Genomic DNA, 21276 nt, shown 5'->3' with positions numbered 1-21276 from the left:
ACACATTACATTAGCCCTCAGGGCTTTGAAAATAATCTTCTGTTCTCTGAAACAATTTACACAATAGCCCTGCCCTCCAGACTCTAGGTATTGGCCACAGTTTCTGGATTTTGAGTGGAGGCCCCTCAGCCCTGGGCTTCAGCTCCGCCTTCCAGGCCCAGTGGGACAGCAACTCTTCTCCCTTGGCTTTAGGCGCACCATTCTCCTAGTCCATCGGAGTGACAACTCTACTCTTAGAAACACCAGAGGCCATAGCTCCACCCTTTGAAACCTCTGAGGTCATGGCCATACCTTTTGAGACCCAAGCAACTCGGCTTCTTGTGTCCCTTGTCTCTTCAGCTTCTGCTTCTTATGGCCCCTCGACCCTCGGGCCTCACATCTGCATCTGCCCTACTGGGGCAAGTGTTCCAAAGCTCTGTAGCTCCACCGGTATAAGTGCCTGGAGGCACCCCACTCCGCGAGAAAGCCTCGTGCACACAGACACTCAGCTCTCTTGTTCCATGGGTCGGCAAGCCTAGATCCACCGATAAGTGCCCAGAGGCACCCCACTCCACCAGGAAGCCTCCTGCACACAGGCACTCAGCTCTCTTGCTCCGTGGGTTGGCTCCAGTGCCATCTCGCACTGGTCTCCTGGTTCTGCTGCTGTTGGTTCTCTGCCGCTACCGCTTCTCTGCTGCTGTAGGTCCTCTGTTGCTGCTGTTCCTCTGTCACTGCTGCATGTCTATCCATTCAGTTTTAAAACCGCTTCCACATTTTAAGTATCTGTTAGAGCAGCACCGCGCTCTCGGTACCAAATTCTGTCTTAGTCATCTAGTGCTGCCATAACAGAAATACCACAAGTGGATGGTTTTAATGAAGAGAAGTTTATTTCCTCATAGTCAAAATAGGCTAAAAGTCCAAATTCAGGGAATCAGCTCCAGCGGAAGGCTTTCTCTCTCTGTCGGCCTTCTCTTCAGTGTTTCCCCAAACTAGGAGCTTCTCGGCGCAGGGACCCCGGTCCAAAGGACGCGCTCTGCTCCCGGCCCTGCTTTCTTGATGGTATGAGGTCCCCCTGTCTCACTGCTCACTTCTGTCTTTTATATCTCAAGAGATTGCCTCAGCACACAATCCAGTCTTGTAGATCAGGTCCTGGTTTACTAACACAACTGCCACCCATCCTCCCTCATTAACATCATAGAGGCAGGTTTACAACATACAGGAAAATCACACAGTACCAGGAATCATGGCCTAGCCAAACTGCTACACACATTTTTTGGGGGACATAATGCAAACCATGATACCGTTGAGTCGATTCTGACTCATAACAACCCTATAGGACAGAGTAGACTCTATACGATTTAAAAATAAAGAATAAAAATACCAGATGGAGGGAGTATATACCTAACTATATTTTTATTGTTGTTAGATGCCCTTGAGTCAATTTTTGACTCATAGCAACCCCATGTGACAGAGTAGAATTGCCCCATAGGGTTTTCTAGGCTGTAATGTTTATAGAAGCAAAATGCCAGGTCTTTCTTGGTTAGAAGCCAAGTGCTTAACTCTTGCACCACCAGGGCTCCTTCCTAACTATATACCATTTAGAAAGAAGTAATTTAGGGTATTATAATATCTGGAAGAGATATGCCACTAATATTTTTTCTCAGTTTAAAAAATATCTCATGTAGTTTTTTATAAGTTAGATATACTTAAACCTTAATAGCGTTACAGTGTTTATGAAGGCTATTTTCTCCTTTAATAAGGAACAATGATGCACCCTAAGATCAGAATAGATAAAGATTTAAAGTGGATAAATTTTAACCACTTGTAAAAATGGTGTGGCATAGGCATCTGACCTCCTCTAACTTCACAAGGGGGAAAGAGAATAAAGATCAACAGCCCAAGGCTTATTCCTATGAGGCAGAAGACATGCATCTTCTTTCCACTGTCTTTACCAATTCTGGCACCAGCCGTCCTTCCCACGGCACTCTTTTTCTGCTGAGTTCGATAATTCATTGCTATGGCCACACACAACTCACAAACCATACTCAGGTTTACGGGGTTTATTAGGGAAGTAACAGATTACGCTTCAGGTTCAGAAACGGTCAGGATACAGTTCTTCTATCAGGACAGGCTCTTCTCAGCTGTGTCCACAGGCACGTCTCTCAGGCCCCTTAGCCTGTGCCCTGCTGGGACTAGTGTTACAAAGGTCTTTTAGCTCTGCCTGTAAATGCCCGAGGCACCCTACTCTGCCAGTAAGCTTCAGCCCTGAAGACGCTCAGCTCTAGCTGTGTGGGTCAGCAAACATAGCTCCACCAAGTGCCCACAGGCACCCTACTCCACCAGAAAGCCTCCTGTCTGAAGGTGCTCAGCTTTCTTGCTCCACAGGCCAGAAAGCCCATTGACCATCATCTACTGGTCTCCCACCTCTGCTACTTCCATTTTTCTGCCGCTGCTTCTTGCCGTCTTTGGCGTTACAGCTGTTTCTCAGTCTCCTGTTCCAGGAGCGTCTCAGTGCAGGGATCCCAGGTCCAAAAGTCGTGCTCCACTTCTGCCTCTTCTTTCTTGGTGGTGGTGAAATCCTCCCTTCCCGTCTCTGGGGTGGCTCATTTCAAGCCTAGCGGGATGGTTAAACTGACCAGTCCCTTCATTAGGGTTCCATATACCTTATTTACATATTCTCAGTCAGTCATTGTGTGTGAGTCACAAAGGCTATGGCTAGAAGGGCCGTATTAAGTAATTCATTGCACCACACCACTACATTAGCAATCCGCTTACAGTTTAAAAAGGGGAGCAGGTGGGAAGGTATTTATTTTATAGCAAAGAATCTCATCTTGGGGTTGTAATAGGAGGTTGGACCAGGAGCTGCTGTTTTTCAATTTAAGAAAAATGTTGTGCCTTTTTCTTTTTGTTGTGAAATATAGTGGTTAAAAAAATCTAAAATGAACTAATGATTTTATTATGTACTGACAGAGCCTACTTGCATGTCAGAAGATAGATATTTACCTATACATTTATCTAGTTCATATATCTTAGAACCTTATTATTATTAGCTGTGATTACATGTGCTTATAGATACTGTGCATGGAATTTCGATATTGTGATGTATCACAGTTAACAAAGTTTTTGGCATGTTTAGACACTGGAGAATTCTGAAATGTAAATCATGCATGTGTATCTACTAAGATAAAAGGTGCCTTTAAGAGACCATATACTACATAAGAGTAGGGACTATGTCTTTTTCAGATGTATACATAGGTTGACACACAGCAGACAATCAGTAAAAATCGATTGTATGGATGGGTAAGGAGCCCTGGTGTCTCAGTGGTTAAGCACTTGGCTGCTAACCAAAAGGCTGGCAGTTTGAATCCATGGGAAAAAGATGTGGCAGTCTGATTTCTTTAAGATTTACAGCCTTGGAAACCCTGTGGGGAAGTTCTACTCTGTCCTGTAAGGTCGCTATGAGTCGGAATCAACTTGATGACAATGGAGTTGGTTAGTATGGATGAGTAAACAAATATGTGTATGAATGGAAGGGAGCATGATTTTGTGGACAGAACTAGGGCTTAAGAATCAGAGAGACCCTAATTCTCTTGCCAGTTCAACCATTAACTCCCTTTGTCACCTTATGTAAATCACATACCATTTCTGATGCATGTGATCAATAGGATTAATAATGCCTCCTTTGCATGGTGGGTTATATGCCTCTCAGATGTTTCCCTATAAGCAGGGACTGTGTCTATCTTGTGCACCCTTGTGTCCCCAGTGCTTAGAACAAGGCGTGACACGAAGTAGGTGCTCAATAAATGTTTGATGAATGAATGAATACTTCTTTCTACATTTAATGTGTTTATTTAACATTTGCTTCTTATAAGCTGAAAGTTCCCTGAAGGCAGAACTGCTTTGCTAGTCTCTTTCCATAGAGCCTACAATAGTGCTTGCCAATTGTAGGCCTTAGTAAATGTTTATTATTACTACTACTGCTACAACTCCTGTAAATAGTACCACCTAGGAAACACTATGGGGCAGTTCTACTCTGTCGTATAGGTTCACTATGAGTTGGACTCAACTTGACGGCACGTAACACTTCCACAACTAGTATTACTGTTACTGCTATGTTGTTTTAAATGTTACTTTTATTGAAGTAGAAAGCCAACTTTAGTTCACAAGAATTTATTTCCAAATTTTTCTTTTTAAGAAAATATGCAGGAAAGCATACATAAAGTGAGATATCTTTTATATCTGTAAAAAATTTAAAATTTTTTTATTATAAATGTATTTAATAAAATTTAATAAGTAAATTTTATTTAATAAAATTTCAACTATTACTAAAACATTCATTGTATAGAGTGAAACTCCCCTAAAATTTCACCCCCTCACTACTTAGTTTTGTTTTATTCCTTTATTCACTCTTTTTTTTTTCTTCGAAATCCGTTACCTATTTTGTACTTGGAAACCCTGCTGGCGTAGTGGTTAAGAGCTATGACTGCTAACCAAAAGGTTGGTAGTTTGAATCCACCAGGTGCTCCTTGGAAACCCTGTGGGGCAGTTCTGCTCTGTCCTATAGGGTCACGATGAGTCGGAATCGACTCTGTGGCAACGGGGTTTTTTTGGTTCTTTTGTACTTAACACACATCTCAGTTCAGATTGGCTACCTTTCAACTGCTCAATAGCCACAGTGGCAATTAGTTGGACACCTGAAAATTTTTGTTGTCTTTCTTAAAACCATATTGGTCTTTAGATACGGTTATACTACCTGCTAAGAAAAAGCAGTAGTTTTACATTTATTAGGGCACTTTTGGTGAAAGTATGTGCTTTGTTGAGGAGGATTACTAATAATATCTTCATTTATAAAGGATAGGACCTTGCTGTTATCAGCAAATGGATTTAGAGAAATATATTTCATTTTGTCTTAGTTTTTACTGAGATACAAAGTACTTTTATTTATGTTCACTAGTCTAAAACACCTGTGATTGTAATGTCATGTTTTTTGTCTTGTATAGGAATTTTACAATGAATTGGCTCCTTTGTCAAGAATCCCTGCAGGCACCATCTCAAGATTTTTTTTTGCGGTTGACACAGTCTTCTTTATTACCTTTCTATATTTTAGTGTTAATTGTTTGTTTTCTCTCTATGATGCAAGTTAATTTTAGAAGAATTAAGTAAGTACCTATGAGAATCAATCACATTACTAAATAATACATTCCAAAAATATAAAAAATGCTTATTTTTAATATCCTTCTAATATTTGGGTGTTTCAAAGCTTCTAATTCCATTCTCTTCATTGATATGTAAAATATCATTATAAGTTAACCAAGTAAAAGGAGTCCCTGAGTAGCGCAGATGGTTATACACTTGACTGCTAGCGGAAAGATTAGTGGTTTGAACCTACCCAGAGGCGCCTCAGAAGACAGGCCTGGTAATCTGCTTCTGAAAGGTTCCAGCCTTGAAACCCTGTGGAGCAGTTCTATTCTGCACACATGGGTCTGCCATGAGTCTGAATTAACAACATCATCAACAAATCAGATAAAATTTAGTTTTATATATCTCAATATGTAATGTCCAAACTTAATATAGGAGTAATATTTAAATAATCAGTTAAACTTTTACAGACAGGTTTACTAATTTACTCAAATTTTGACTTAAGAAAAATTTCCATTTGACTTAAATGACACTAGTAGTACAGGTGATTTTTAAGTTGTAAAGTTTGACTATTCTTAAGTATTTTTATCATGTTCGAAAGGAAGTTGTATATAATATCTTAATTTTGAGGACTTAGTTATTGAAATTATGATTTAACCATATCGATTTAGCAGTCACTAGTTGAGTGCTAATAGATCTTAGAAAAGGAAACTTCTTTATTATATTTCCTGAACTTTCATATTAGTCTTCAGAAAGTCAATTGTCTTCCAATTCTGAAGGCCATTTACAAAGATTTGGAGATACGTAAGTTAGGTATTTGAGTAGCAGAATATATTTTCAGATTTGAAGAATTGTGTTATCTAGTGCTGCTATAACAAAAATAACAGAAGTGGGTGGCTTTAATAGACAGACACTTATTTTCACACAGGAGGCTAGAAGTCTGAATTCATGGCTCCAGCTCTAGGGGAAGGCTCTTCTCTCTCTGGCCACTCTGGGGGAAGGTCCTTGTCTCTTTCTAGCATCTGTTTCTTGGCTCCTTGGTGATCTTTGTGTGGCATGGCATCTACCATATTTTTACACATGTTCTACATTTTTTTGCCAACTGTGCCCTGCCTCCTCCCCAGGTATTTTCATAAGTGCACTACGCTAATTTTTTTACATGTTGTTGTAAAATAAAATTAGCATAGCATGCTAAGGAAAATACTGGGATGGGGGCAGTTGGCAAAAAAAGTAGAACCCACAACTTATTTGTGTAAAAATACAGTATCTTTCCTTGTCTCTGCTTGCTTGCTTCCTTAATCTGTTCTTTTATATCTCAAAAGAGATTAACTTAAAACATACCATACACTAATACTGCCTCATCAGCATAACAGAGGAAACTCATTTCCAGATGGGATTATAACTGCAAGTATAAAAACCAAATCCAAACCCATTGGCGTCAAATCGATTATGACTCATAGTGACCGTATAGGACAGAGTAGAACTGATCCACAGGGTTTCCAAAGAGCAGCTGGTGGATCTGAATTGCCAGCGTTTTGGTTGGCAGCCAAGCTCTTAACCACTGCACCACTAGGGCTTCAACTACAGGTATAGGGATTAGGATTTACAACACATTTTTGGGATACACAATTTAATCCATAACAAGAACCGTCTTTGTTTCTTCCATGAAGAAATTAAAATTTTAGATATGGCCTTCAAAGATGATAAACAATGTATCTTTGATTTTTCATTTCGTTTCTGTAGTGGCAAGTCAGTGAAAGAAACTGTTACTCTCGAAGATGGACAAATTGGAGGAAGGCCAGAAATAATTTATCATGTAATTCACACTATTTTATTGGGTTCTCTTGCAATGGTTATAGAAGGGTAAGTTACTTTATTTGATCTGTTTATTTTTACAAAGAACTATCCTTTCTAAAAAGGAGCCCTGGTGGTGCAGTGGTTAAGTGCTTGGCTGCCAACCAAAAGGTCAGCAGTTTGAACCGAATAGCCGCTGTGTGGGGGAAAGATATGGCAGTCTGCTTTGGTAAAGATTTACAGCCATGGAAACCCAGTGGAGTAGTTCTGCTTTGTCCTGTACGGTCACTATGAGTCTAAATCGACTCGATGCAGTGGGTGTGGTTTGGTTTTGGTTAGGTTGTTTTTAATTTTTTGCTATTAAAACAACATGCTACAGTTAAAACCCTTGTATATATATCTTTATACGCTTATGCTAATACTTCTTTAGGCTATAGGATCGCTATAATTAAGAATCAACTCGGCAGCAATGGGTTTTTTTTGTTTGTTTGTTTTAGATTACTAGCAATGGGATTGCCTACCATAGGATATTTTAAATTCTTGTAAGTTCTGCCAAATTGCTTTCTGAAAAAGCTGTAACAGTTTATAGTCTTTCCATGAGTATAATTTTATTGCACCCTCATCAATATTAATGCTTATATTTCATCTTTATTTAGTAATCCACGTCTTCTTGATTATGTAAGAACCAAATAACAATCTGTTGCTGAAAATTAGAGGCTAAGCTTTTTCATTTCTCCCTTGACATTTTAGTATTTTTATGAGTAGTAGGAGAGAATTCAGAAAAGAGATAATCTGATAATAATAGTCATAGGGATGTCATCTGTGACTCCTTTTGTTTTTTTCTAGCTTAAAATACCTATGGACTCCTTATGTGTGCATGTTAGCAGCATTTGGTGTATGTTCTCCTGAACTTTGGATGACCCTTTTCAAATGGCTTCGATTGAGAACTGTACATCCAATACTGTTGGTGAGTCATTATTATTTTGTGTTAAGTACTTGTTTCTCTTCCAGTTACATTAAATCAAATGCTAATAAGTGGAAACAACATTGAATGCAATTAAAATATCATGAATATATCACGTTATGACTTACAGGTAGAAAGAGACCCTTTGAAAATCATTTTTTATAATTTCTGATTATAGAAGTAGTGTTTTTCATTGCAGATAAATTAAAAAATAAAACGTAAAAATTAAAGTCAGTAATGTGAAAGGCCATCAAGAGTTACTTTTTATGTCTTTCTTGGTTTTGTTTAGAACTGTGGTATGTTTTCCATGTGAATGGAACATCTGCACTTCGCCAACTAGGTGCTTGGAATGCAAAGATAAATAAAACGTGGTTGTCTTAGGCTGTGTTCTCTAGAGAAGCAAAACCAGTAAAGCGTATAAATATATATATAGAGAGATTTATAGCAAAGAAACAGCTCATGCAGTTGTAGAGGCTGAAATGTCCCAAGTCCATGGATTAGGATAGAGGCTTCTCCTGATTCATGTAGCCAGGGGCTGGCGAACCCAAGATCGGCAGGATGGAAAGCAGGACTTCGCTCACAGGCTGTGAAGATTGACGAATCCCAGGATCGGCAGATAAGCTAATAGCTCAAGTCCCAAGAACCGGAGGCCAGATGAGCAGGAGGCAGCTGCAGAATCCAGAGCAAGCAAAAAACCAGAATGTCTGCTTATATTCAGATGCAGGCCACACCCCCAAGGAGACTCCCTTTCATCTGATTGGCTACTCACAGTGTATTCAATCATGGGAGTGATCACATTAAAACACAGAGAATCATGGCCCAGCCAAGTTGACACACAATCTTAACCATCACAGTCCACCCCTTGTCAACTTGGCACATGTGTACATCTTCTTAAATCATACATAATCTCTGAATAAAGACAATTAGAAAGTCATACGTGCACCTAACATGATACAACTAACACGCGTACAATCAAAAACACACTAGCCCCATTTATATCTTATATTTTATAAGTGAAGGAAACAAAAATATTTGATGCACACATACAAAGCAGAAATACTGATAACAATTACAGTCCCCATTTCTGTAACTGGTCACGTGGCTATAACCGGTATTTAGAACTACCTTCTTCACCACCCATTCTGTATTCCCTTTGTCCTCAGCAAGCACCTCGATTGGTCATGGTTCTTTGCCTGGTGGGGTGACCCAAAACTTCATTCCTGAAGGGTCTGGGTCATCAGTAGTCATGTCGGAATTAGGTTGCTGTAGTTTTCCATCGACTTTAATCACAGGGCATGGTAGTACTAAGAGACACCCTAAGGAATCTCCTGCATTCCAAACATACTCTTCTTTACCTCCATTATGTAGTATTAATCTGATTTCCTCTTGGTAATCAGGATCAATCACATCAGCCAGTATGGTAACTCCCTTCTTTGCCTGTTGATCCAGAGGCATAAGGAGCCCAAAGTGGCCAGGTGGCATTCTTAACTTCCAGTTCAGTGGAATCAGTGATGTGTCTCCAGGTGGGAGCATTCCTCCCTTCGGAACTAAGACCTCTAGGCCTGCAGAGCATAAGGTCACGGGGACAGGAAGCAAAAATCTTGCAAGTGGGTCACTAGGTGTAATAGTGAGTGGTACCACTCCCATTTCCACCCCTTGATTCCCGGACCCATGAATCCTGGCTATGGGAGAAACAGTACCATATATTGGATGCTGGTTTAGAGCATATACAGGGTCCTGGAGAACAGTGCCCCAACCCTGCAAGGTATTGCCACCTAGCTGGTACTGTAATCGTCTTTAGAAGGCCATTCCATCATTCAGTCAAGCCAGCTGCTTGAGGATGACGGGGAACATGGTCAGACCAGTGAATTCTATGAGCATGGGCCCACTGCCATATTATCATTTGCTGTGAAGTAAGTCTCTTGATCCGAGGCAATGCCGTGTGGGATACCATGACGGTGGATAAGGCATTCTGTAAGTCCACAGATGGTAGTTTTGGCAGAAGCATTGCACGCAGGGAAGGCAAATCCATATCCAGAGTAAGTGTCTATTCCAGTAAGGACAAAACGCTGCCCTTTCCATGAAGGAAGTGGTCCAGTGTAATCCACTTGCCGCCAGGTTGCTGGCTGATCATCTCAAGGAATGGTGCCATATCAGGGACTCAGTGTCGGTCTCTGCTACTGGCAGATTGAGCACTCAGCAGTGGCTGTAGCCAAGTCAGCCTTGGTGAGTGGAAGTCCATGTTGCTGGGCCCATGCATAACCTCCATCCCTGCCACCATGACCACTTTGTTCATGAGCCCATTGAGCAATGATGGGAGTAGCTGGGGAAAGAGGATGACTGGTTTCCACAGAACGCAGCATCCTATCCACTTGATTGTTAAAATTCTCCTCTGCTGAGGTCACCCTTTGGTGAGCATTCATATGGGACGCAAATATCTTCACTTCTTTGGCCCATTCAGAGAGGTCTATCCACATACCTCTTCCCCATAAATCCTTGTCTCTATATTTTCCAATCATGTTCTTTCCAAGTCCCTGACCATCCAGCCAAACCATTGGCCACAGCCCATGAATCACCATATAATCACACATCTGGTCATTTCTCCTTCTAAGGCAAGAGAGCAACCAGGTGCACTGCTTGAAGTTCTGCCCACTGAGACGATTTCCCTTCACCACTGTCCTTCAGGGAGGTCTCCGGAAGGGGCTGTAGTACTGCCGCTATCCGCTTTCGAGTGGTGCCTGCGTATTGCACAGAACCATCTGTGAACCAGGCATGAGTTTTCTCTTCTTCAGTCAACTGATCATGAGGAACTCCCCATGAGGCCATAGGTACAGACTGGGAGATGGAAGGTAATGTGACAGGAGGTGGAGACCATGGGCACTTGGGCCACTTCCTCTTGCAACTTACTTGTGCCTTCAGGTCCTGCTCAGGCCTGGTCTCGTATATACCACTTCCATTTAATGATGGAGTGCTGCTGTGCACGTCCAACTTTATGACTCTGTGGGTCAGACAACACCCAGTTCATGATGGGCAGCTCAGGCCGCATGGTGACTCGGTGTCCTATGGCTACGTGTTCAGTCTCTGCTAAGGCCCAGTAACAAGCCAAAAGTTGTTTCTCAAAAGGAGAGTAGTTATCTGCAAAGGATGGTAGAGCTTTGCTCCAAAATCCTAAGGGTCTGCACTGTGATTCACCAATAGGAGCCTGCCAAAGACTCCAAACAGCATCTCTATCTGCCCCTGACACTTCAAGCACCATTGGATCAGCCGGATCATATAACCCAAGTGACAGAGCAGCTTGCACAGCAGCCTGAACCGGTTGCAGAGCCTTCTCTTGTTCTGGGCCCTACTCAAAACTAGCAGCTTTTTGAGTCACTTGATAAATAGGCTGGAGTAGCATACCCAAAGGAGGAATATATTGCCTCAAAAATCCAAAGAGGCCCACTAGTTGTTGTGCCTCCTTTCTAGTTGTGGGAGCAGCCAGATGCAATCACTTATCCTTCACTTGAGAAGGAATGTCTCAATGTGCCCCACACCACTGGACCACTAGAAATTTCACTGAGGTGGAAGGTGCCTGAATTTTTGTGGGATTAGTTTCCCACCCTCTAGCACGCAAATATTTTACAATAAATCCATAGTCATTGACACTTCTTCCTTAGTAGGTCCAATCAGCATAATGTCATCAATGTAATGGACCAATGTGACATTTTGTGGAAGGGAAAGGTGATCAAGGTCCCTGCAGACTAAATTATGACATGGGGCTGGAGAGTTGATGTAGCACTGAGGTAGGCAAGTGAAGGTGTATTGCTGGTCTTGCCAGCTGAAGGCAAACTGCTTCTGGTAGTCCTTGGAAACAGGTATGGAGTAAAAGGCATTAGCCAGATCAATAGTTGCATACCAGGTACCAGGAGATGTATTTTTTGCTGAAGCAATGAAACTACGTCTGGAACAGCAGCTGCAATTGGAGTCACCACCTCGTTGTTTTTGATAATCTACTGTCATTCTCCAAGATCCATCTGTTGTTTGCACAGGCCAGCCAGATAGGCGAGTTGAATGGGGATGTGGTGGGAATCACCACCCCTGCATCCTTCAAGTCCTTGATGGTGGCAGTAGTCTGTGCAGTCTGTCCAGGAATGCAGTATTGCTTTTGGTTTACTATTTTCCTAGGTAGGGCAGTTCTAATGGCTTCCACTTGGCTTTTCCTACCGTAAAAGCCCTTACTCTGTTTGTCAGGGATCTAATGTGGGGGTTCCACCAGTTGCTGAGTATATCTGCCCCAATTGTGCATTCTTGAATTGAGGAAATCACTACAAGATGGGCTCGGGGACCCACTGGACCTACTGTGAGACGGACATGAGCCAAGACTTCATTAATAACCTGACTTCCATATGCCCCCACTCTGACTGGTGGGCCACAGTGACGTTTTGGGTCTCCTGGAATTAGTGTCCATTCAGAGCCAGTATCCAGTAATCCCCAAAAAGTCTGATTATTTCCTTTTTCCCAGTGAACAGTCACTCTTGTAAAAGGCTGTAGATCCCTTTGGGGAAGGCTGGGAGAAAGATTAACAGTAAAGATTTTTGGCAGTGTATTGGAGTCCTTCCTTAAAGGGACCTGGCCTCCCCTTCACAAATGTGTTCCTCATAGTTGTGGTAAAAGGTGTGTCCTCTGGGCATTCCATGTGTGGTTCTGTGGGTCTAACCTGATAAATCCACTCTAGCATGCCAATTTCCCTAAGCCTTTGGATAACCTCTTCTACAGTATACCAAGGCAGGTCTGGTACTTGAACTTGATTTAGTTTAGGCCACATCATAATCTATGCTTTAGCAACCCAACTAAATAAACTATTAGATCTTTTCCTAACTTCTCCAGCTGAAACATTGAATGAACAATCTGTGCTTAGTGGACCCATATCAATAAACTCAGACTAATCCATCTTTATGTTCCTTGCACCATTATCCCACACCCTTAATAGCCATTCCCATATATATTCCCCAGGTCTCTGTACATATTAGAAAAGTCAGGCAGTTCTTTTGGAGTGTAGTGTATCTCCTCCTGGGTCACACTTTGTACTTCACCTTTTAGGGCTCTCTGGGACTTAAGTCTGGTTATAGGTCTAGCAGCCAGAATGGGTAGTGTGGAATTGTTTTGAGAACATTCAGCATTGTCTTGTAAAGCATCTGCCTCAGGCGATGCCCCAGGCAATGACTCAAGCAAGAGCTCTTTAGAGGCAACTGGGCTAGGGCTGATATCATTAAATGGTGGTGGAGGGGCTAATGGTTTTGCTGGGCAGGGTGGTTTAGCAGACAGACGTGAAGTAATCTGTTCAGATGGGAGTGGTTCTGCTGGCAGGAGTGATTCAGTGGAATTCAGGGGCTCAGTGTTCCCAGCTTCCTAATTATCTACCTGTATGTCTCCATCCCAAGTTTCAGGATCCCATTTCTTCCCAATCAATGCTGTTACTTTAACTTCAGACACCTCTCGAGGTTGGCAGTTGAGCTGGCATTGTAATTCAGCCACTCTTACAGTAAGACTCTGGGTTTGGTTTTCGGCAATTTCAGCTCTGTTACTCCAAGAAATAAGGCTTGCTTTCACAGCACAAGTGGAAGCCTTGAGGTCGTTTGTGCGGTCCTTGAGCTTTGGCTCTGAAGCCCTGAGCACATCTCTTTCTTTTGTCAGTTTGTCTAGCGAAAGTAGGACCAACCAACCAGCTTCCTTATATTTCTCATTCTGACACAACTGTATAAAGATATCACACATGTGTTCACCCTGAGCCTTGCCTTTCATCAATCCCTGATCTACTGGTGGTGATATTTTGCGTATTTGTATCGCCACCTTACCCCATGGATTAGCAGTACCCTCTTTAATGCTGTAAGCAGAGTCATCAACATCTTTAAAACTAACCAGGCTTGAGAATCAATGTAAAAAACTCATCCTTACAATTTTGTTTCTCTAGAACCACTCTCAGTGGCTGGGTTCTCTAGAGAAGTAAAACCAGTAAAGTGTATAAATATATAGAGAGATTTATATCAAAGAAATAGCTTATGCAATTGTAGAGGCTGAAATGTCCCAAGTTTGTGGATTCGGATAGAGGCTTCTCCTGATTCACATAGCCACAGGGGCTGGCAAACCCAAGATCGACAGGATGGAAAGCATGACTTCGCTCACAGGCTGTGAAGATTGACGAATCCCAGGATCGGCAGATAAGCTAATAGCTCAAGTCCCAAGAACCGGAGGCCAGATGACCAGGAGGCAGCCGCAGAATCCAGAGTGAGCAAAAAGCCAGAATGTCTGCTTATATTCAGATGCAGGCCACACCCCCAGGGAAACTCCGTTTTCACTGATTGTCTACTCATGGCATATTCAATCATGTGAGTGATCATATGCAAACACTGAGAATCATGGCCTAGCCAAGTTGTCACATAATCTTAACCATCACAACAGTTAATTTTATCAAGTAGATTATAGACTCCTAGGCATAAAACAAAAAGAAGTATTCATAAGGTGCTATTGGAACACACAGGAGGACTACTTCATTCAGTTTTTTAGAGATTCAGAGAAGACTTTCCAATCTAAGATTTGAAGGGAGGGGTGGTTTTCATGGTAGAAGGAATAAATACAGAGGTAAGCAAAGAGCATGATCTAATCAAAAGGACTAAAAAAGAAAAAAGCATAGTATGTTTAGTTTCGTTGGCAAATCAGGTTTGAGGCAGGGGTGGTTAAGAAATGAAACTGGAGAAGTAGAGGGTGGTCAGGTCATGGAGGCCTTTGAATGTCATGCCATGGAACTTGGCCTTCTAAAGGCAGTGGAAGTCCTTGAAGATTTTTATGTAGAGGAGTGAGAACGTCAGACTTACATTTTCTGTTAGATTACTTCCACAGTTCTGTGAAGGATAGGCCTGAGGGTAACAAACTAGAGCCAAGAAGGAGGCTACTGCCCCTATATATAGGCCATGGTGGATGAAAGTAATGAAAGTTTCAATTTGTTGAGTGTCAGGTTCAATGCTTACAAAGACCCTGTTAGCTAGGTTTTATCATCTCCATTTTATAGACAAACTGAGGCTTAAAATGGTTAAATAACTTACCTGAGATCACTTATGAGCCCTGATGGCGCAGTGGTTAAGAGCTATGGCAGTTCAAATCCACCATCCGCCCCTTGGAAACACTGTGGGGCAGTTCTGCTCTGTCCTATAGGGTCACGAGTCGGAATTTACTCGACAACAACAGGTTTGGTTTTTGTTTTTTAGAGATCACTTACAGCTTATAAATATGGAAACCATGATTCACATCCTGGTATTTTGAATCAAAAGCCCATTTGATTAATATTGTGGCATACTGGCGAGCACTGCTGGCGCTGTGGTTAAGCGTTCGGCTGCTAACCAAAAGGTCAGCAGTTCAAATTCACCAGCTGCTTCTTGGAAACGCTACAGGGCAGTTCTACTCTGTCCTATAGGGTCGCTATGAGTCGGAATCGACTCAATGGCAACAGGTTTGATTATTTTTGGTTTTATGCTATACTGGAGTTAAAAAATATATAAATGAAAGTTAGAAAAATAGTAAGTATTACTTGGTGCTTGATTAAATATGGAGGAATGAGGAAGAGGAATAAATTGTGGATGACTCCTTGGTTTCTGGTTTGTATGCCTTTGTGAATCTCAGGGTCACTAAATGTATGGGGATGATAGGAAGAAGAATGGTTTTGGCAGGAATATGATGAATTAACAATAGTCATGTTGAATTTTGCCAGTCTTTTCCAAGAAGTCATACATTCTTACTTTACTTTAACATATTAGTATATTGATATATTAAAAAACCAAACCAAACCCATTGCTGTCGAGTCAGTTCTGACTCACAGTGACCCTATAGGACAGAGTAGAACTGCCCCATTGGGTTTCCAAGGAGCACCTGGTGGATTCAAACTGTCTACCTTTTGGTTAGCAGCTGTAGCACTTAACTGCTATGCCACCAGGGTTTCCATATTGATATATGTTAGCTGTTTTTCTGTATTAATTCATTGTTTTGTTATTAGCTTTTTAGATAGCAGTTCAGTATACTTTGTAAGTGCCTCATAATTTAAATTCCAATAAAACGTCAAATATTAATTCCCTATTTGAAATATTATTATGAATATTGCCTTTTTTATGTTCTGCCTTAAATTCATAGGCAAATATGTATGTCTCACTTTATCTGCAGCTTAATATGTTTGAAACTCATTGATCTTATACCCATCTTACTCCAGGAATTAGATTCCATGCTGACTTTTTGATATCTCTGACTGAAATGATCATAATTATAAGGATATGTGAGTTGTTTTATTTGTGATTGGCCATAAAGTCATTGTGTAGTACCTCAAAGGTGCATTCTGAAATGTATTTCTCCATAACTCTTTTTGCTTTAATATTTTAGGCTCTTATTCTGAGCATGGCTGTGCCTACTATAATAGGTTTTAGCTTATGGAAGGAGGTAAGAAAATCAGTTTTCTACATTATTGAACTGTACTTTATTTCCAAGAGAGTGATAAATTTATATGTGTGGGGAGGAGACTTGTATTTAGACACTCTTCTAACAAAATACAGTATTACTAATGTTATTATAGTATTAGATAGTAGTATATTAATATAGTATTACTAATATACTAATATTCTTAGTAATACTTAGTGCTCTCAGTAATTCAATTTGTAATTGGTAAAAGAAATTGCTAAACAGATAGATCTTAGTATTAAAAAATATTTTGGCATCTCCAAAATTTTAATATCAATAAAATGATATAAATACTTCGGCTTATTATAACATGAAACTAATTGCCAATAAGCTTGCAAATCCTTTGACCTTGACATTTTTATTTATTTATTTTTTAGTGTGTGTGTGCATGAAAGATAAAACTAATGATTAGTTGTTTGGTAATGACAAAGATATTTATTGAATCTAGGCAGCTAATTTACTATAAGATTATTTGGATTGAGAAGAATGAGCAGGTCACTGAAAGAAAGCAGTGAGATTCGTGATATTTTTTTCTATAAAAACAACATTGTAATACCGTTTACCTTAAGTTAATCTTAGTCTTTTGAAATACTGTGAACAGTTTTAAACTTTCTAGTTACTTATACACATCTTTTGGGGATTTTGTTTTGCATTTTAGTTTTTTCCAAAATTAATGACAGAATTATCGGAACTACAGGAATTCTATGACCCAGATACAGTGGAACTTATGACCTGGATAAAGTAAGAATTGAACTGCCCAAAACTATCTGTTAAGCTATTAATTAATCATTATACGCTATCTAATAGATTCACGGGAAATAATAAATTCTTTTCCAAATTCTTATCTTAAAACTCAGGAATTTTGTTCTGTTTTTTTAGGAGTGTCTAGTTTTTCATGGAACTTTGTATTTCTAATTTTCTAATTAAACTGATATTTATGGTGCATTGATAAATTCAGGATTTTAGTCTTCCATTTTTGGCAATATGGCAGACTAGATAGCCTGAAAACCCACCCACCTTCAAATGCTTAGAAAAGAACAAATATTCTTTTATTTAGATAGTCAAGAAGATGCTTCCTTTGCCCTAAATTGTAGGTGGTTGGGGGATGGCTTGCTAATCTTGGTAAGCAAGGAGTTTGGGCTTTATTGTGGTCTTGGGCCTATGGAAGCAGGGAGTTGCAATTGAGACAATTCCCCCAACACACACATACAAACCATTGCCATCCAGTCGATTTTGACCCATAGCAACCATATAGGACAGATTAGAACTGCCCCATGGGGTTTCCAAAGCTATGAATCTTTACAAGAGTAGACTGCCACATCTTTTTCCTGCAGAGTGGCTGGTGGGTTCAAGCTGCAGACCTTTTTAGGAGCTGAATGCTTAACCACTCACCACCAGGGCTCCAAACATAACTCAGGGGCCTACAAGGGGTACACTATCAGGAAAAGGATGGACTAGCAAAGCATCTACCAAGTGGTAGAGAAAGATGATAAGAAATATGTCTCTTTTGGCCTTACCTCTTGGACAAACAAAAGACCTCTTCTCTGAATTTGTAGCAATGGAGCTGAATTCACATGAGTTTTGGGTTTAAAATTACCGTTACTTAATCCAAGAAACCCCAAATCAAGAAATTAGCATAAAAAGTGATCCTGGTGCCTGATATACCCTCAAAAATCATTTTCATTATATCACTCTTAAATAATACCCATTAATTCTTTTTGTGAATGTGGACACTATAAGGTCTTGACATTTCAGCATTGTATTTACCATCGTGGAGCACTGAATACACAGCCTGATGTCATTAACAAAAGAAGACATTATGTCTGTGTATGTGATATACCACAATAATATTTTTAAAGACATAGCAAAGGCCTGAACTGTCATACATTGGACGTTTATCCTTACTACGGAGTAATTAACTCTGTTTCGTGTCTGTTTTCTCACCATACTTGTTGTTTATTAAGGACAGTGGTTATATGCTGTCATCTCTATTTCCATTGCCTGGCACTATGCCTAGTGTGTAGTAGGTGGACACTAAATGCTGAATAAAGGGAATGAATAGTATATAAGTGAAGGCATTAGAGCAGCCCTTTGGGACCTTCTTGTAGGTTTCCTAGCATCACAAGTGGCAACTATCTGGGACTTTGGATCATGGTTCAGAGTGGAGAAGTATTACATGCGTTATCTAGGTGAAAACACAGAAGAAGCAGAGAATAGATGGATCTGGAAGCAGTTGGGTTGTGTAGTTAATGTTCGCAAAAGATGAATTTGAGAATTTACAGTATCACCATCGACCTAGCCATCCCATCTAAAATAATATCTTCCTGTCACTCTCTATCCCCTTACCCTGCATTATTTTTTAGTAGCATTATTACCACCTGATGTATACATGTTTATTTATTGTCTCCCTGTGCTGCCTCTTGAGAGGAAGAACGCTGTCTTTTTTTTTTTTTTTGATTGCCATATCTCCAGTACTCAAAACAAAACAGTGCCTGACACATAGATGTTTAGTTTTTTTGGATGAATTCATAAATGAATGAAAACTCACACTGAAACTTAAGTGTACAATACACTGTAAGTTACCTAGTATTTCAGAGTCAATATAAATCATTGATCTAATAGTATACTTGTCTTTTCAGTGTGTAAATCTTTATGGTTCTTTGCAGAAGGCAAGCTCCAGTTGCAGCTGTGTTTGCGGGGAGTCCACAGTTAATGGGTGCGATTAAATTATGCACCGGATGGATGGTGACAAGCTTGCCTCTTTACAATGATGATGATCTTCTCAAAAGAAACGAAAATGTAAGGCATTTCAAATTCTACATTTGGATCTTTTAACAACAGTGTAATTTACCATACTTCTATAGTGATGCATATGTTTTTAGTGGATTGCAGGGATAACTAGGCAAAACCAAATAATTTTAAAAGATAAGGATTAATTAGCTTTAGTTTTTAGCAAGCTGTATGATACATTTAGCCAAGAAGAGAGCCAAAATTAAAATACTAAGTTCTTTGTTTTATGAAAAGTGTTGCTGTGTTTTAGGAGGAAGAACATTTAATTTTCCACAAAGTATCAAGGGAACTGATGTGTAATATTTCACAAAAAGAAACATTTTCTTGAAACTATTGTTGTTCTTAATCAAATTCTTTAAGGAAGATTATCGGCTAATGTCTTGATACACTTTGTCTTTTCAAATTAAAATCCTGTTATTGCTTATAAAACACTTATTTTTAGGTATAGGCTGTTACTAATAACTCACTGTAGTGTTAGAATGATAGCTAATTAATAGTATCTAATTCATTTTTTTATGGTGTGGTAAAAATATACATAGAAAACATATGCCAACTTAACAGTTTCTACACGTACAATTCATTGACATTGATTACATTTTTTAAGTTGTGCCACCATTCTCACTATCCTTTTCCAAATTATTCTGTCACCATTAACATAAACGCAGCGCCCCTAAGCAAGAACTCCTCCTTTCCCCTCTCCCTTCCCACCTTTGGTAACCACTAATAATCTTTGGTTTCTGTATATTTGCTTATTTCATATAAGTGAGATCAGACAATATTTGTCCTTTTGCAGCTGACTTATTTCACTCAGCATGATGTTTTCAAGGTTCATTCATGTTGTGGCATGCATCAGTACTTCATTTCGCTTTATGGCTGAGTAGTATTCCAGAAGATTTCAAAGGGTGGCTCAAGAAGACAAAGTAAAGTATTAAAATGACATGTGCAAAGAGCTGGAGATAAAAAACCAAAAGGGAAGAACATGCTTGGTTTTTCTCAAGTTGAAAGAACTGAAGAAAACATTCAAGCCTCAAGTTGCAATAGTGAAGGATTCTATGGGGAAAATATTAAACGACACAGGAAGCATCAAAAGAACATGGAAGGAATACACAAAGTCATTATACCAAGAAGAATTGGTAAACATTCAGTCATTTCAGGAGGTAGCATATGATCAGGAACTGATGGTACTGAACGAAGAAGTCCAAGCTGCACTGAAGGCATTGGTGAAAAACAGGGCTCCAGGAATTGATGGAATACCAGTTGAGATGTTTCAGCAAACGGACGCAGCGCTGGGAGTGCTCACTCATCTATGCAGAGAAATTTGGAAGACGGCTACCTGGCCAACCAACAGGAAGAGATCTATATTTATGCCTATTCTCAAGAAGGGTGATCCAACTGAACGCGGCAATTATCGAACAATAGCATTAATATTACATGCAAGTAAAATTTTGCTGAAGATCATTCAAAAGCAGCTGCAGCAGTATATCGACAGGGAACTGCCAGAAATTCAGGCCAGATTCAGAAGATGTGGAACGAGGGATCTCTTTGCTGATAGCAGATGGATCCTGGCTGAAAGCAGAGAATACCAGAAAGATGTTTACCTGTGTTTTGTCGACTATGCTAAGGCATTTGATTGTGTGGATCATAATAAATTATGGATAACATTGCAGAGAATGGGAATTCTGGAACACTTAATTGTGCTTATGAGGAATCTGTACATGGATCAAGAGGCAGTTGTTCAAACAGAACAAGGGGATACTGCGTGGTTTAAAGTCAGGAAAGGTGTGCGTCAGGGTTGCATCCTTTCACCATACGTATTCAGTCTGTATGCTGAGCAAATAATCTGAGAAGCTGGACTATATGAAGAATGGGGCATCAGGATTGGTGGAAGACTCAGTAATAACCTGCGTTATGCAGATGACACAACCTTGGCTTGCTGAAAGTGAAGAGTACTTGAAGCACTTACTGATGAAGATCAAAGACCACAGCCTTCTGTATGGATTACTTCTCAACATACAACAAAAATCCTCACAACTGGACCAATAAGCAGCATCATAATAAATGGAGAAAAGATTGAAGTTGTCAAGGATTTCATTTTACTTGGATCCACAATCAACACCCATGGAAGCAGCAGTCAA

General features: G+C 40.1%; 1 protein-coding gene across 8 annotated transcripts in view; it reads left to right on the top strand.

Annotated features, from left to right (window-relative positions):
• The window catches only part of DPY19L4 (dpy-19 like 4), a 64132-nt gene that overhangs the window by 32752 nt on the left and 10104 nt on the right, over window positions 1-21276 (top strand). For all 8 annotated transcript variants that reach the window (XM_023726070.1, XM_023726069.1, XM_023726067.1 and 5 more), the window contains 6 exons: window positions 4980-5138; window positions 6862-6981; window positions 7759-7879; window positions 16277-16333; window positions 17010-17092; window positions 19018-19150. In XM_023726070.1, coding sequence (XP_023581838.1) covers window positions 4980-5138; window positions 6862-6981; window positions 7759-7879; window positions 16277-16333; window positions 17010-17092; window positions 19018-19150 — 673 coding nt within the window. The remainder of the gene's footprint in view (window positions 1-4979; window positions 5139-6861; window positions 6982-7758; window positions 7880-16276; window positions 16334-17009; window positions 17093-19017; window positions 19151-21276) is intronic.

This window comes from Trichechus manatus, unplaced genomic scaffold (assembly GCF_000243295.1).
Source record: "Trichechus manatus latirostris isolate Lorelei unplaced genomic scaffold, TriManLat1.0 scaffold00009, whole genome shotgun sequence".
In the NCBI taxonomy this organism is placed as follows: Eukaryota; Metazoa; Chordata; class Mammalia; order Sirenia; family Trichechidae; genus Trichechus; species Trichechus manatus.
This window is presented reverse-complemented; position numbering and strand designations above follow the sequence as displayed.